The 18,874-nt window shown below is 36.7% G+C and overlaps 1 protein-coding gene across 1 annotated transcript in view; it reads right to left on the reverse strand.

Moving 5' to 3' along the window:
• Positions 1 to 1,915: 1,915 nt before the first annotated feature.
• Positions 1,916 to 18,874, reverse strand: part of RNF217 (ring finger protein 217) — a 112,697-nt gene continuing 95,738 nt past the window's right edge. The window contains exons 4-6 of the mRNA XM_037139640.2: positions 16,695 to 16,896; positions 12,025 to 12,096; positions 1,916 to 10,654 (exon numbers count right to left, since the gene is read on the reverse strand). Of these exons, the coding sequence (XP_036995535.2) occupies positions 10,581 to 10,654; positions 12,025 to 12,096; positions 16,695 to 16,896 (348 nt within the window). The 3' untranslated portion in view covers positions 1,916 to 10,580. The remainder of the gene's footprint in view (positions 10,655 to 12,024; positions 12,097 to 16,694; positions 16,897 to 18,874) is intronic.

Genomic DNA, 18,874 nt, shown 5'->3' on the forward strand with positions numbered 1-18,874 from the left:
ACTGCTGGGTCCTCGGAGTTCCTCCTTTGGACCCCCGTGCACCTGGCCTGGGCCTGCTCCAGGAGCTGACGAAAGCATCAGCCTAGCAGTGTGGGACAGCGAGTGTCTTCGCCCTGTATGACCTTCTCTGCTCTGCACAAAGGCAACTCTGACATGTTTTTGTTTTATTTTCTTGGTGTTTGGGAGTTGGAGCTTTGAGTGAAGAATGTTGAAATTGTGAAAGGGTATCTCCCTTTTTCTAATTATTATTATTATTACTGTTTTCTCAGAGGATGTCATAATTTGCCCAGGGGAAGAAACTGTACACTGGCACTGACTTTGAATTAAGCCTTTGTTGCATGACTGCCAAAACGTCACTGAACTTTCCTTATTTCTAGTGTTCTTTCCACCTCCTGTTGCTCTTTTAATTCAAATCTGGTGCACTCGCCCATTTGGAGAAGGAACACCAGTCTGAACCCCTGGCTTCATCATTTCTGGAGTTGAGGAATCCTGGAAAAATCTCTTAACTTTTCTGAAGTTTTGCTTTTATTCTACAACCATTTCAATGCTTGTGATGTACCTACCAGTTGCTATAGAAGGTCCAGGGGACACATGATCGCTGACCTCATGGGATTCATATTCTTGCTAGAAAGCCTCAAACATAACACAGGGAAAAGTAATTCACCGATTTGTTGGTGAATGTGGAACATGTGAAAGGAAGTTCTGTTTCATGTTGAGGGCGTTCTGTCTAGCCCACTTTGACTAGGGGTGCTTAGCTACACTCTTTCTTCCACAGCATTTGCTGCTTTTTCACACCGCACACGCAATGTTCAGACTGGTCTTCACTATAGTCTGTGCTTTCCTCGAATCATGATGCAGAATGCACCACAGCCCACCTCCCAAACATCACACCCATGAATTTCTGCTCATTTCTGCTTCTCCAGTTCTTAAAATCTAGTGCAGAAATGGCTTCACTCTTTCAAAATTCACTTATATACCTGTAATATTTGACACTTTCAAATATTACCTCTGAATTTCCTTAAATTCCAAATCTATTGGAAGACAGACGAGATTCTTCTCTTTAAAATACTTTATTAGGCATGGTGGGGCGATGTAGCAATGATGTACTGCACACACCACAGGAGTCTACAGGGCTCCCCCACCCCGTACAACAGCCAGACGGTGATTGTCAGAACAGGTGATGCCCGTTACAGGTTTGTCCAAGTAGATTGTTGTTACGTTCTTCCATGAGACCTGATCCCATAATTAAGATCACCCTTCCATCCTGAAACAGCCAAACAATAAAAAGAAAGCCCAGCCACAATAAAAGGCCACAGGGACCCTTGAAAGTCTAAAATTAGACTCCAAAATATCACAAGGTATTCATTTGGAAAGACTTGCCCCTAAAATTTGTGTGATTTGACATTGGGTGTTTTTACTGCCAGCAGCAAGAGGGACTGCAGCTACTAAGGAGGAGCAGCACACTGACACATAGCTACTGAAGATCCTTGAGGTAACAGATTTTTAAAATTTCATTGCTTAAAAAAAAATCTGTCAATTTCCAGGTCCTGTCCCGCAGGACATATCTGTTGGCAGGAGGATTATTTTCCTATTTCTTGTCAAATATTTACACATATTTGCATATATAGCCTATGTCTTTGTCTTTTCTAAGCACATGATTTATTTTAATTATTCATTATACATTCATCATGAAAAGTTGAATTATATACTATTGTACATAAAGAATACAAAACTAGCTTTTTGTATAAAGCTAACACAGAATGCAAGACCAACATGAGCAAAATAATGTTATACGAAATGTCTTGATGTTGATACAGCTCACTGTGAATGAATAACTACATATAAATGGCAAACACCATGGCTTTTCAGCATCTGTGTGGATGTTGGTAACAGATAACACATTGCCAAAGACAAATTGTAGAGAACTGGTCAAATTCTTTTATTTTTAATGTTTTTGCAATGGAACTGTCTCTTAATAAGAACTACAGATAAAGACTGATAGACATTCTACTGTTTTAAACTCTAATAATCATCATTTTTTGTGTGTTTTAAAAATGTGTTTCACTCATTATGGTTTCACTTTATGGTGTTTAATATACTTTTAATACTTCACATGAACAATGAACAATTAATTTAAGAAAAATACATGGACTTAGCTGCTGTTCTAGAGATAATACAGTGGAAAGGTAAGAATACGCAGTCTACATACACCCCTAAAGGTACACTTGTGTCATCAGGGCTTTAAATAGAGGGACTAAGGAATACTCACAAAAAATATATGGCTCTTTAGATAAGAAATAAAGTGAAAAAAATAAGGCACCAATAACATGTATAAATGTTACATACTCTCATCACACAAAGCACCGTATGAAGGGTTAAAGGGAACTATACATTAGTGCTATTGGAAAATGGTAATGAACCCAGTTTCCCTAGCTTTTATTCACAAATTTCTTTCTTTTCAGTAAAACAGGGAAAATTATACATTACATTAAAAGCACAATTCATGGAACCAACACACCAAAATAATCATTTGGCAATAAGAAGCTGATTAACAGTAAGAAATTAAGGTCCTAAATACTCCTTATTTCCTAACATTTTCATTTCAACAGAATTTGTTTTTTCTTTCCAATTTTATTTCAGAGATTTCTACATGATATTAATATCATTTATTTTTTATTTATTTCTACCTGCCTCTTTCTTAAAATGTTCACAATTATTTCCTCCACATAGTTTAATACCTAAGTAAGTAGACTAATAAAATGTAAAAAAGGTTACAATAAAATTACATATTTTCCAATATCATTGAAGTAGGAAAGAAAATCTCTGTTCAAATAGTCTAATTTTAAACAAAAATATTATCACAGTATTTGGAAAATAACTATGAATTCTACACAAAATGAAAAATACATAATATAAAGAAATGATGAACAAGATCTGGAACAAACTACTAGTGAAAGTCATCCACCTTACAATTAAAATTTTCTTATTTGCTATTGTTCACGAAGATTTAATTAAAATGGGATATATTCTGATATTTCAAATAGGACATGGTAATTATTCCTTAGAACTGCAACATCTGAATATACAGTAATATATTAAACATCCAAACATTTCCATTTTAGTAATTTACACTATGTGAAAAAAGTGAATGTGAATAATTTAATTGTCCCAGTTTGCAACAGGTATACATACATATAAATATATTTGTTTCATGAATGTCTTATAAGCAATTTTGTTTAAAATAAAAATAAAACAATTAATTGTGTGGCATCTTAATAAATAATGTGCTAACATAACATGCTACTGTTTTTGTATTCCTTCTACATAAAATTATTTCTGTGATCTCTCAAAATTTACTACTTAATAATTGCTTTCATAAGCAGCAAGACTGTCAATTAGTTTTGACAATAAAAATCTGTAACAGATTGTCCTTGTCAAAGTAAATGAATTTTATATATCTACACAGATATATATCAATTACTGTTCTAGGTTTCATATAAATTATAAGGTTGGTTTACTTTTTTCAATACCATCTACAGAACTTTAATTATAATCATAGTGATCAAGTACCAAAGTAAACTATTGCCATATAGAACTTTTAAAAAATGCATCTTAGAAAAAGGGTTTATAGTTAGCTGTTAAAAAATCATATACTTTATCTAGAATTTTCTTTATAAAGGAACATAAAGCATAATATTTATATCAAATATTAGGTAGTATTTACTTGAAGTGAACAATGAAAGTATATTCAGACACACTGAGAACATAATATGTTAACAAAAAATCTTATTTTTAAGAATTTTCCAGATTCTGGAGACTATTTCCCCACGTAGGGCATGAGGTGAACCAGGGACAACTCTGGGGAGATGATGAAAGCGCAGCCTGCCAGCTACAAGGAAGCATCTATTTTTGCAATTCCTGGGGCTCTTTAATACCTGACTGACCTTCCCACATCACGTACTAAACCAATGCTAAATACATCGAGTGTGGCTTGCATCTAAATCATATCAGTGAAGAAGTTAAACATTTGCAGATAACAAATGATTTCTCCAGAATAGGGTTAATACCAGCTGGAGTCAGTGTGATCTATTTTATGTTTTCAAAAGACCTACTTATGAATTCATGCTTGAGTCTTATATACAAATGTTACATTATATAAATGCAGCCCCCCAGTCCAGCCTGTAGGACTTTAGCTACAACAAAGACTATAAACCATACACTTAGCCATTTGGGATGAATCGTGAATGTCTCAGTGTCAAGCTTGGGTGCATGTCCACACGTGTTGCTGTTCAACTAATATGTAAACACAATATTGACCTTTCAATATTCATGAAGCAATTTCTGAAGCTTGGATGTAGAGTGTTTTAGGCTCTATTATCCAACTGACATATTCTCATTCATTTTACTTCTCATCAGAGGGCTGGGCAGGGATCTCCAACTCTGTCCAAGGTAATCCTGATTATTTAGTTCAGTTTACAGATAAAATAAGCCAAAGTAAATTATGTTCACTACCACTGCCAAATTATGAAGTCCTTTCAGTGTCTGCATTCCATTTCATTAGAGTCAATGGAATTAACGGTAAGAAGAACTTGGGCCACATTTGGCCAAAGTGGGAAGGGAACTGCAGAGTGAAAAAGTAAGACAACCAAGAAATCGAGAAGAAAACAGAAATGTGATGTTGAGTGTGAGTGTATCACTTCACAAGCAGGGAAGAAAGTTATTTAATATTAATGGAAAAATACAATGATGATTAAACAGAAAAAATAAAACAGTAACTGTTTCATCTTAAACAATTATATTGATGATGGAACAGACTGACTAAAATGTGGGATAGACCTGAAAAAATATTTTTAATGTAATAAGTCTGCATAACTTAGGTAGAGTTAAATACTCCTAATGAAATTTATTTTTATGAGCTAAAAGGAAGTAGAGGAAAAAGCATTGGCAATCTTTTGTGTGGTTTTTAAAAAATAATTTGCCTTTAATTCCATTTTGTTATTCTCTAAAACCGTCTTTTCTTTAGGCAAAACAAAAACATAGTTTGTCACAGGCATAATTACATGCTTCTAAACTTGGCACTACGTATGTGAAATACGAAAACTTCAGGTCATGCTCCAAAAGACAGTTACGAGTCTTACACTGCTGTGACTCTGCTCTTGGATTTGGTGATGTCAACTGAGCTTCCAGGCTCCCAACAGTGATGTACAATAGAAGCCCCCACACTGTCAGCTGTGAAATGAGTAGTCTATCCTTAGAACCACAGTTGCAAAGAGTTCCACTGCATTTCTCTTTTAATGGTTTGCATCACTGCTTTGCATCCAACAGATAATATTTTACAATCTTGAATACTCCCCAACTTTTGTGCCTCTGTTTTTGTTCAGATCATATCTTAATAATTTTATAAAATTATTTCAGTTGTATTAAAGTAGTAAGTGTGGTTGTACATATTAAAGATGGGATTTTGGAATTTACTTTCCATAGGAGGTGGAAAATGCCAAAATTAAGTGGTGAGGATTTGAAAAACAAATACTCTCAAACTTGCTATTGGTGATAGTTTTCACTTACTTTTATTTCTGGTCAGTGGAATATGTTCTAGAGATTTCATGAAATACAAAAATGCATTTAAAACTTGCAGTAGAAATTAACTTGGTATTTTTAACAAACGTGTTAACAAGGTTATAAGGTAACATTTATCAATGGCTTGCTATGTTTGAGCTCCTAGTACCAATTTCTAAGACTATAATTTCAGAAACTTGGCTACAGTTTTTTAGGTACACTTTGCTCTAAATTTTCAGCTTCAGACTGCACCCCAAATTTAAAGAAGTGACACATATTTGCTAGCATTATTATTCTACTGTCTCCTTCAAATATATGTAATCCGTTTCTTTAAATCTATCAAATTATTTAAATGGCACAAGTATTTTAAAGTGCATTGATTTTAAGGCTATATTATTAATAGATATTAGCACAAAAAAAATAGAGCTGACCACAAGGAAATCACTCTCAATAGCGGGGACGGATTTCAGCCACAAACAGGAAAGAATGAGCACATACCCCCAATGGGAAGACTCGCATTAAGGCATATGTGCAGCTTACTTACAAAATTAAAATCTAAACGGCTTTTGGCATAAATTAAAAATTTTTTTGAACTACTTAATGAAATACATCAATTAGTATTACTTAGGCACTAAGTTTTTAAAAATAATTATGAATTTAACAGGGCAGGCAGCACAAAAGTCTAATGTTAAGAACATTACAATGAGGGTGAAGCAGGAAGGATGTCTTGGCAAATGTGCTGTAACCTCACAAAGGTCGGGCAGGAATGCTGATGCGTTGCACATGCCAGTGAGTTTTCACCCCTCCTGCCTCTCCTCTTGTCTTCTGGTCAACAGGAGCTAGAGTGGCAGAGGAGTAGACATGAAGGTGGTTGGGGAGAGTCACCGGGGACTGGAGGAGGTTACGGTGGTTTGAGGATATTTTAGGCCATAGATCTGGGTGGTAGGATTGAAAGATAAAGGCTCAACTGGGGCTTTGGGACTCAGGAGATGGTGGGTGTCAGGACAGGCACCTCCTGACAGGTACCACTGTCTCCAGACACCACTGGCGAGAAAGTACCATTAAGGATATCAAGTTGGACTTGACTGGTATTTAATTATCTTTGATTGTTTTCCTGTCTTTTTTATTTTCAGGATACAACAGCACCTACCAGAAAATCAAGGGATGGCAAGAGGATGTTGTTTGTACCAAAGGGTTGGGCCCCTTGCATGGCCTCCACAGGCAGAGGTTTTTACGGAACAGCTAGGATTCATTGTACAAGGAATGTTTCACGTTATTCCACCATTTTAAACATCCCAACGGACCACTTAACCTCACATACAATCTATTTATTTTTCTACGGATAACTGTGGCAGTTCATAATTGGCAACATTCTGCTTCCTACTTTTCACATTGGCATAATTAAGTTCCTTTGTGCAGCAACATGCATGAACATGGACAGTGTTTACAAAAATGTGACAAACATGACTGATTTGGTTATTTCATTTAAATCCCTCAAGTTTTACAACTAGGCCATCCAAACATCAGTGCGTCTTTCCTGGCTATCTTGTAGACATCTCATTACATGTTATTTTAATTGGAATAAGATTCATTTTCTTTTATATATTTTGGCCAGATTTTTATTTGGCTATTAAGCAGGAGTAAAATTATCCTGCAAAAAAATGCTTTTTCTTTAAAAATTATGTACTTCTATGTAATCTTTTTTTATCTAAGAAAAATATATCAAATATACTAATGATGTCTATGACCTCATTCACTGAAAACGTATTAAAATTTTATTACAAATGTCTTCTAAAAACCAAATTGAAAAATTATGGGAATGGCAACACAAAGTGACAACAATCTATGTAAAGGATCTTCAGTGATGCTCTGTATTAGAGAAGTAAAACAATCTTGTCCATTCAACAGGGGACTGATTAAATAAATTAAAGTAGAGCCTCACAGTGGGATATGTAGTAATTTACAAAACAATGAGGCAAATCTGTTGAAACTCTTATGGAAAAGTGTCTACCAATATATATCAAAATGAAAAATAATCACAGGACAGTAAGGATGTTATTATTCCACTTGTACAAAACTAATATACACAGAGATATGAGCACACACAGACATTTACTTGTATATTTGTAGAAAGTGCCCAGAAGGACACAAACCAAATTACTAACAGTGGCTACCCCTAGAAAATAAGGGGTCAGTTAAACAGATAAATTTGTGTTTTGTAATTCTATATGGTTTTCATTTTTTTACAAAATGTATACAGGGGAGGGAAAAAGTAGGTTTACAGTTACGAGTATGCAAAAGTTTATTTGTGTATTATTATTTATTATTGTATTACTTTGCATATGAAAAATTGTAGACCTCCTTTTGCCCACCTTTGTATATTAAGTTTACAATAAAAACATAAAAGGACAAGCTTTGGATAGAAAGATATTTCTTTTGTGTGTATGTTTCTTTCTCTAAAGTAGTTTAGAATGCATCCCGGAAGTTACGCTTACACGAGTTTTAAAAATTCTGTGCTCTAGGACAAGAACAGCCCTGTGCAACACAGCGCACGCCTGCTCGGCGGTGACGAGACAGCCTGCACTGGACAGACGCCAGTTGGTAACTGGAAAACTGGGATGTTTCCAAATAATATAAAAATATTTCCCAAAGATAAGTTATTCAAAGAAAGAAATAAAAATCCCTGAGTAGGCCAAAGACGACAGATACAATGACCTAAGAAGATAGATTATCTAAGACCAGACGACACATTATTTAGCCAGTCGGTATATATGTATGTGGCATCTGTATTTATATGCATCTATGGACATATTATATATGTATACATACATAAATATATGGATAATATATATACCCATATATTTCTATGGAAATATTCTATATATACATATATATCATACATAAACATAGCTACTAGAATTAGAATGATCATACTCACATATTGTCTAACTAACACCCAAGTCTGGGAAAGGCAAGTTCACAGACATTTAGCACTTTTTATGACACAATTGCATGGATTCAGGATGGAAATTCTCCTTCTCTCAGTTTGACACTAGAGCACATAGTACAGGCTCAATGAATATTTGTCAAATGAATGGATGGACAAACAGATGACTGAAAGGAAATATATTTTGTAAGACTAAAGCACATTGCTTCTTCTTATAACATGTCATGATTCAGTAATATGTCATTACAGAACCATAAATGGGACACCCTCCTCTAACTGGAAACTGTCTAGTCCTGAAGCTATAGTGTAGCTATTCTGAGTGTCATTTAGAAAGAACAGAAATGCGCTGGCTTGTTATCCATGCGAGTAAACTTCATTGTCACGAACTTCTTAGGTCAAATAAAAGTCATAAATGTTCTTAAACCTGGGAGACCAACGAGACAACCTATCCATGTTAATGCATGTTTTCTCACATAATCTGTTTCAATTCACACAAGGTTGCTGTTAAATTAATGCTATGTCTATGCAGATGGGTAATTTTAAGGATTGGGAACAAACAAAAACTAGGCTTCTTAGGGGTCTTTACTTCCTTTCTGATGATGAACATTTGTGATGAGAACAAAGGAATAACATAATTTAGTTACTCGTCCTTTTCTTTTATTTAAAGACACCTCAGCTTGGTAAAACTTCCTGAAAATATTTCCTTCATTTTTCGGTGTCCTTCTCCAAAAGCAGTTTATATTTTACATAGACCTATAAACACAAAAGTTTTATTTTCAGATTATCCCTCCGTAAGAAGATACCAACACATTATTATGCATGTGAGCAGTAAACATAAGGAGACTCCTTCAAAACTAGTATTTGTTTTCATGAAAAACTTGGGGACAAATTAAATAGAGAGAGAAATAAAGAGGTAAGAAAGAGGGTAAGGTAGTTAATAATACTACACCTTCACCTAAAGCAAAATTATCAGTAATTATAAATTGTTTAAAAATTTAGCAGAATAAAGATTATTTAACGGCTTCAGCAGTTCTTTCTACAGCAAACTTGCCACTTAAATGAACTAATTTCGCCTAAAGGATTTATTCTTATGGTGAAGCATGTATGCCAAAGTAGATGAAGGTGGAAAAGACTGAATGTTCAGGTCTTGAAAGTTTGCTAAAAATCAGTCAGTGAGTTTTGTCAGTTTATAAAGTTTGATAACCCTTGGGGTGATGAGGCACACATTTCTCTGTGTGTTTGTGACGGAGAGAGAGGAAGAAATAGAAAGGGTCAACATCGAAACAGCCTGTTGTCTAGATCGACTTTAATTCAGCACACTCCCAAATTATGCCCACAAAGGAACCATCACCATTAAATATATCTACAAAAATGTGGAAAAATAGTATGGAGGCATGGGACTTGGTAAGTACAAGGTTACTGGGCCTCGTTTTAACACAGATATTTATACACACACACATTCATATCCCTACACATATACAGGTCAGTAACTCATGACTCTTTTTATTAATTTAGTTTCTTTAGTTCCCTTTTGGACACTGAGCTTTTTGACAAGTATATCATCTGAAGGATGGAGGAATTGCACTGCTTGGGCCACAGATGAAAACAAGGGTATGTGGTGAGCCTTTATCTCTGAGAAGTGGCTTTGTTTGTTGGTACAGCTGGGACTTCAGCTGTTCACACCAAGTCTAAACAGGATGGCCCAGAGGAGGGTTCAGGTATGAAGACAGTCCAAGCAATTCTCAGGCGAGGCACTCTCAGACAATTCTGAGGGTAACTGGTTCTTATCTAAAATAATTTCTTCCAAGACCCATTAAGAAGGTCGGAATTATGGTACAGATGTTTATAGTGTAAGGAAGTGACCATTGTTTAAAAGCAGCAATCAGTATAAGGGAAGGCCAGGATACCATGGCGGGAGCACACTGGAGCAGAGGCGTTGTGGACTGCAGAGAACCACGGGGACTCCAGATGGCGGAAGGTTCCTCTTGGTATGTTTCCGGACTTGACTCTTGGCTGGGTGTGCCCTTCAGTATAGCTCCTACCCGGGCCAGCTTAGTTAGATGAAATCATCTGCATTTCACCAGTGCATACCTGTTCGTGATCGTTTTCTCTGTTTTTTACAAAGGCAATAGATAGGAAATACAAATAAACCTAAGGGTTAAAAAACATGAGGAGCTCATTAGGAGGAGAGGCATTTAGGCTTATAGAATTGAAAATTTTCTATTTTGCGAATGATTTACAAATAATCACTATTTAGCAATATGTGGAGATGAAAAGAGGGAAGAGACCTGTGCTACATGTGTTTACTTCTACAAGATTTCATTCTTTATTATTTTTCTTTAGCTCTCTCCCTGTTCAACCACCTCCATGACACCAGTTTGAAGGTGGAATATTTTCTCTCAAACCTGAGGTTTAAGTCTTCTTCATTGACTCTGGTTACACCAGTTGTGTACTATGATATCTACACTTCACTTTCAGGCACACTAACATTACTGAACAATACATGCTGTGGAACCAAATGTCAGGTTTCATTCCCAGCTCTATCACTTAGGACTGGCCTGGGAAGCCTTCATTTCCTCAACTGTAAAATGCAGATAATAACAGTATCTACTATATAAAGTCCCACTCATCGTAATAATTGAAATGTTAGTTACTATACAATTCTCATACATGCAAATTGCCTGCTAAATAAAACTTTACATATGAAAAGTTATTTTTTAGAAGAAAATTCCATTCACTAATTGAAACAATCATCAGAGGCACCTTCATCTATAGCACTGAATTGAATATTCTCGAAAGCAATGGTTCTCCATGTGTGGTCTCTGGACCAGCAGCATCAACATCACCTGAGCAATTTTAGAACTAGGAAACCATGGACCCTGCCCCTGGACACTGAAAAAAAACTGTGCTTTGCTGGAGGGACCAGCAACCTGGGCTTTAAACAGCCCTTCCAGGTTATTGTAAGCATGCTAGAGTCTGAGAAACCACTGCTTTAAAACATATATTTTACTACATTTGTATGAATAAACTATACGAGTCAATGATACACTTTCCATTCGTCAGTGCTCGGTATACGTTGGGCATATGTTCTGATCCCATCACAGGCATCTTTTTCCATCCAGGGCGCTCCTTCACTAGAACAAACCAAACACCCAAGGGTGTACCAGAGGCTCCTTTCTTCGATGCTCCGACCTGAACTCAGAATTGGAAAATCTGGGTTCTAGTCCACTGGATTCTTTCACTAAATACTAGTTGTATTCATATTGGTGTTAAAAGGGGGTTAATGATGCTTCGGAATACACATGGTTCGAAGTGTCCAGAGACTGAGCAAGTGTCACAGCCGTGCATCCTGCATGGAGCACGAGCCTCTGAGTCTGTAAATCCCACGTTAGGTGCCTATCTAAAGCAAGCACTGAACAGATGCCCTGCCCACGTAACAACAGACTCGCAGTACGACATTCATCCTCATACTCTATGGCACTCAGAGAATTCTCATCTCAGGCATGTTAAGTGTTTCTTACCGATTACAACTGCTATGGCCCCTAGTGCTAATCCCAGGACCAGGATTAGAGGTGCAACAAATAATTTTCCAGCTGGAAAACAAAAGGCAAAATCAGCATTATTTTTTTTTAAATATCAGAGAGTATATGTTATTTTCTTTTAAAGAAGTCTGGTTATAATTAGGGCAATATTTTTCCAAGGAAATACATCAGGTGTAGAACAAACATATACACATGCAGGTTTAGTAAATTCACTAAAGTCCTGGGCACATTGGTCACACATTCCATAAATCCCTTATCCTTTATAAGCAAAAAACAAAAAAAATCCAAAGCTACCAGCTCACTTTATTCTGCCAGGGACATGTGTGCTTTTCCTTTAGATCTCTTCCATTTCAACTTTCAAGATTCTGGAAGATTAAGAAAGGAGCAGCACATTCTGAGCTATGTCTCGAAAATTGAATTGGCTCACAAAATGGAAAGCTAGTAGGTGCTGTGGAGGGCTTCTGCTGAAGCTCACATCTGAAAAAGTGACTTATTTATATGAGTACAAATAAAACTAATGATATGAACACCTAATAAACAACTAGACTGAAATGTTTCAGTACTACTGTTAGAGAAAGCTATTAATTAACATACAGTACACTGAAAGTTATCGAAGTGAATCATTTCAACAAATTTAAAAAGGAAGCCCTCTATAGTAAGTGCCAAGACTAAATGCAGACAAGGAGGCCACATGGCATCGACCAGCCTTTTTCCTCCCTAAATTAATAATTGAGCACCGATTATAATGAACTCTACTTACATGCAAACACAGCAGAGTTTTCAATTGGAACCCCACTAACTTTGAAAGGCACTGGCACACACGCACACAAAAACCTATGAATATGTAATATCTTGTCACTGTGTAGTAACCTTGATCTTGAGGCATGTGAGCCCGCAGTGTAGCTGCAGAGCCCTGGTGCAAGAAGAGAGGAGAGAGGAATGGAGGGGCTTTGCAGTAGAATCGTGTGGCTGTTTAAGAAGAAGCCAGCAACCCATTCTACAAGTGAAAGACAGTAATTTAGAATAACCAATTATATGTAAAAAATAGAATCATAATGTAGTCACAATAAAAATGTCCATATTTGTATTGAGAAATGGTCTTTGGAACCCATTGGAACCATTATCAAGCTGAGAGAAAATATAGTTTTTAATACCTGACTTAAAAAGATTGCCATTCATCTGACACAATGTTTAACCCCGGGTTTTACTTGTACTTTTCACTGTGACAGAATCCAATTAAACAATACTAAATCTCATGGAACAATTATACTTTGTACATTCTAAAAGCTATGCTGAACTGTTTAGAATATATTGGCTTGTGTATTTTAACAAGTCTGTTTTTTCCCTGCACATGTAGCTCAGTAAGTTCATTCATATTTCCTTTAAAATAATTATTAGTATATTTTCATAATAGCTATGAAATTTGACTGAAAAGTAATAGCAGTGATTTTTTCCAAACATGACAGAACTTTGAGACCCAACTACCGGTTTTCTTTCTCTGGGAAGTAATAAACTAATTCTAATCATGCCACCAACGCTTACTATATGTTTAAGTCTACTTTTGAAACTGTCTTGAGGGATTAAGCACGCACTCTTTTATTCTTAGATCATTAACAATTCTTTTAAAATACCACTCTCAGTATTTAAAATAATTCATCGTATCCACCTATCATATCTAATTTATTCTTGTTATTTTTTCCTTTTCTTGCTATTTTAAATTATACTTGTAAATAAACGATTGTTGGCCTATCCAAAACAATCATCTGAAATGTCCTTCACATTATTATCATTTTTATTTGCAAAAAAATGCACAAAATTTCCAATTCATTCAGTACAGTATGCAAGTCCAGCACTGAGTATTAACTTGACAAAATATTTGGTAATCAATAGTCCACGAATGCATTTTATTTTAAATTACATGTCTCTACTACTAACACTGAGTATTTTTAAACATGTTTATTGGCTATTTCTTCAATTTTAGTTCCAGACCTCTTTGTCCCTTTAAAAAACAATGTGTGTGTGTGTGTGTGTGTGTGTGTGTGTATAAAATTGGGAGGCTCTATTGTTTTTGTTTATAGAAATTATTTGCAATCTAGAAATCAATTAAAGATTTATATTTTCTTTGCCCTTATGTGCTTTAATTTAATGCTTTGAATATTTGCATGAATTATATGAGAATGAAGCATTTTCCCTCTGTCACTTTTATTCCCCAAACCATTCATTGAATAATCTGCCTACTTTTTACCAGGGAGCCACTCCCATATTAGAGGCTGCCCATCATCCTCCAGTTTATGGTCTTCCTTGCTCTCTAGGAGCAGAACCTCTGACCTGCAGCTGGCCCAAGGCCCCATGGAATGCAGACCACGGTTCCCATCCCCCAGCTGTAAGAGAAGAGCAGGCCCCTTCTCTGTGTCTATCCAAGAACATCTAGGGGGCAGTGGTCCCACGCTGAGGGAGTGGTCCCACGCTAACTCAGTTTACATCACACACGCAGACAGGGTGAGAAGGCTTTGCTATGATCAATCCATCTTCCTTTTTATAGGGCAGGAAAAAGGCAGGTTTGTGAGTTACAGAGTAACCCCTTTTCCTGCCTTCTGTGCAGATGGGAGAGGTGGGCAGAACTGCCCTGGACGTTCCCGCCCAACAGGAGTCAGAGGCAGCTCTGCTGGAGGTGGAAAAACATGTGTGGGAGGGAGAGCTTATCTTAATGCCGGCTGCTCCCACGTTGTCAGGTTTGTTCTGACACATGTGTATACACACGGAATACAAAATAGGCCCACAGAAAACCATTTACCAAAAGTCGACCATAAAACTTTTAAATAAAACAGAAAAAACAGTACAGAGAAAGTAGTTCCCTGCCGACAGCATTCACAAGCTGTCCATTCCACAGGCTATTAAATAACTCGACTCTTGTAGGATCTGAGAAGAGGATTCTGGTGGATGGAAGAAACCACTGTGCCACAAAATGGCACTGAAGCCGGAAAGAAAAGAGCTAGCAACATAGAAAATTGATGATTTTGTGTTTAGGTTATTCTGTATATATAGGGACTTACAAATAGGTTACAGCTCAACACTTAAATTTGCAATTAGTTTCCTCATGATATTACTGTTATAAATAGGGGTTGGAGTCCCTGGCTATCCCTCCCAAATCCACTTAACTAATAATTAAATACCGGTTATATAATTATAGTATATACCACTATAAGAAAATAAACAAAATCACTGAAAATTATTAAAACCAGTCTTGGCTATATTGAATTCTGTTGGCTATGGCAAATTATGTTTAGATTTCAGGAGGGACATTTTTATAGGAATCAGACAAGATTTTAGAAAATGATGGCATTGGTCTCCATAAGTTAAAGTGAATATTAAAATACTTGTACTCTCTTTCACCTGATGGAACTATGCATCAGGTCAGCCTTGGTCTGATTAACCACCCTATGTAGGATTCTGGAGAGGGGAGCGGTTTACAGCAGCAGTGATTCAGGGCTAAAGAGACATGCAAAGCCATCGTCATGAAGGAACTAGGCAAAAGGCGAAATGTGCATGACGTTCAGAAGTACTGCACAGCCAGGAAAGGCTGCCGTAGAAAGACACAGTGGAGGCCTTTGTGATGAAAAGAGGAAGAAATCCCACGGCGGGCACATCCCAGAGGAGGACGGTGCTGAGGGAAGAAACAGCCACTGGGTGTGAAGGACACTGCCGTACACAGAGCTGGTGGCGCTAGGCCGGGGCGAGGGTCTGCGTTTACGTGTGTGTATGATATCACGTGTTGAGGGTGAAGGGGGAGGGAAAAGGTCCTTCCGAAAAATCTGCACTTGCATATCTAAACTTGGGTTTGTATGCAGTGGGGGCATTTAATACTCATTACATTACTGTTAGCCATGAATATTAACTATTCACACAATAGAAAATATATATAATGACTTATCAACTATTCGGATCCAATGGAACTCCACTACAGGGCTCTAAAGCATGCAGTTTTTTTATTGTATTGCACATCCTCCGTGAATGAACAGGGGGCACATGTAAGATTTTCTGTTAGGTATTGTTAATACAAAAATAAATGTGATATTGTTTCTCTCAACCAGTGCCTTACAATAGAGTTTCAGAAATTTAAAAGACTAATGACTTCTTATTTTTGCAGTGTAATTAATAATTAAAAAAATTATCTATCTATCTATCTATCTATCTATCTATCTATCTATCTATCTATCTATCTATCTTTAGAGGGGAAGGAGAGAGGGAGAGAAACATCAATGTACGGTTGCCTCTAGTGCATCCCCTGCTGGGAACTGGCCTGCAGGGAACTAGCCTGCAACCCAGGCATGTGCCCTGACTGGGAATTGAACCACGATCCTCTAGTTCACAGGCCTGTGCTCAATCCACTGAGCTACACCAGCCAGGGCCATAATTTGTTTTTTTTGAACAAAATCTGCTTGCTCATGTAAGTAAGGTCCTGCTAACAAACTTAAGTTTTTAACTTTAAACACAAAGGCAGAGAGCACATTTTCCTCCTATTTTGGGGGAAAGGCCCCACTAGACCACCTGGCAGATGACCAACATGATCGTGGCTATTGCATTTCTAAGTGCTGGCATCCCTGAGTACTTCCAAGGGAGGATTCCTCCAAGTCACGTTGGATACTCACCACAGACAGACCCTCTCACTAATCTCCTTAGATGAGGTCTCTCTGGGAGGTAGCGATATTTGCATCCAAATATACTGAGGTTTGATGTGTGGTCTCCAAAGAAACGGAGCTGGCGGTATCTCTCCCCACATCGATAACAAAAATTAGTGTTACATTGGGAACAGGTCATATGATCACATCCTTCAGTTCTCTGGATGTGGATCTGTAGCAGCAAAACAGGGAAAGGGAAGGAAAGGCTATTAAAATTTTTAACAACTAAATCTGGCAAATGTTACAAAAGAACAAACTTCAATATAAAAGCCATACGTTGCATTCCATTACAAGCCAATTTGCTTGTAATCCATCACGTTCTCTAAGATCACACTTGTATCAAATACTTCATGTATGCAAAGCTCAGTAACATTTCAGGTACTCATCCTGTTGGCTGATTATGACTAATGCGTAAAGTAACACATTCCAAAGACAACTCACATATCTTTCTAGACCGAGGCATTTTAGTATTTGTGTGTCTGGTGCTGAAGTGAGCACCAGACCGAGGCATTTTAAAATGCCGAGAAAGTGGATTTTGCTTATGCTATGATCAGCAAGAACAAGATGACGTAGGGAATGAGAGGAGATAAAGAGTTTTCCTTAAAAGCAAGGAATATGTAACACTTTTTGTGAATAAACATCAAGAACAAGAAGGTTCCTTTGTGGAAGGAAATGATCGTTCACTCCCAATACCATTTTAGTTTCAAACTTTATCATTCACAAATATGTTTACGGAACTGTGCATAATTCTATCTGTGCAACTAAGTGCCTTCCTCAACTGTTACCATCAATTTACATAATACAACTGTATACAACTTATACAATGTATTATGTAAGTGCATTACAGTTATTGTAATACAACTGTATTACAATTATACAATTGTAATATGTATACAACTTATACAGTTGTGTAAATACAGTTCCATCCTTAATGTAACAAGGGTTTTACTCTTGAGCAGTCCGCCATATACCCAATGTGGCAGTCACTGTCTCAAGCACTGAGGCCATGTTATAACAGATTTTACTCAGAGATATAATCGGGTGCTTGATACAGAATCCTCATGGACACTCATAAAGTGAGCCACCTTTAATGCCAGTAAAAGCACACTTACTTTCTTAGGTAAGTGTTCATAAAAAAGAACTAATAAGCATTTCATTAAAGGTTTGATAACATTGTCCAACAATCATGTAACTGAATCAGAAACAATGATGAAGTCTTCCCATTTCACTACAGAGTAGGCATTTGCATTCAAGTCACATCTTACTTATTCTTACCACACATGTATTTTAAAACACTTTTTAAATTGATGAGAGAAGAACAGAAAGAGAGAGAGACCTTGAATTGTTGTTCCACTTGTTTTATGCATTCACTGATCACTTCTTATATGTGCCCTGACTGGGGACTGAACCCACAGCCCTGGTGTATCAGGACAAAGTTCTGACAAACTGAACTATCCTGCCAGGGCCTCTGTCTACCTACCTACCTACCTACCTACCTACCTACCTACCTACCTATCATTCTTTGTTTAGAGAATATATTTAAACTGTTCCCAATACCATTTTGACTTCTGAAAGTTTCTACCCATGACTTTACTTTGGGACTAGTGTTCAGTAAATATTTCCATGCAGAGAACTTCACAATTAACACGTGAGTTAAACCCTCCTGTGGCTGTGTGACTCTGCAGCTAAGCCTTGGCCACAGCCCACGACCTGACATACTTCCTGTGAAATAATGCTCTTCTACCCTGGATGCACAGTGCAGCCCGTAAGCTTCTGTAGCAGTGCGGTTAGTTATACTTTTCAACTGGACAGCGATTGTGGAGATGGGATAAAATCATCCAGGAAAAAAATCTTTAATGTAAAGAGAGAAATTAAAAGGTTGACAGATAAAGAAAATAATTTATTTCAAAATATAAGCATTTTATAGGTTTTGCAAATAAAAAATTTCAAGTTGTTAATTCCAAATCCCATGCAGTATTTCAGTCTTGGTGATTAAATAACAAAAATTTTGAACTCTGATGTAAAGAAACAATACAACTTTTTAAGAGGACTTCTGAGGCTACTCTTAAAATAGTAAAAGTAATCATAGTAATGGTGAAAGTTTCATTTGAGCAGTATATGCATTTTTGTATCTGTGTATCTACCTACCT

This window comes from Artibeus jamaicensis, unplaced genomic scaffold (assembly GCF_021234435.1).
Source record: "Artibeus jamaicensis isolate MK-2021 breed Jamaican fruit bat unplaced genomic scaffold, CSHL_Jam_final contig_387, whole genome shotgun sequence".
NCBI classification, from domain to species: domain Eukaryota; kingdom Metazoa; phylum Chordata; class Mammalia; order Chiroptera; family Phyllostomidae; genus Artibeus; species Artibeus jamaicensis.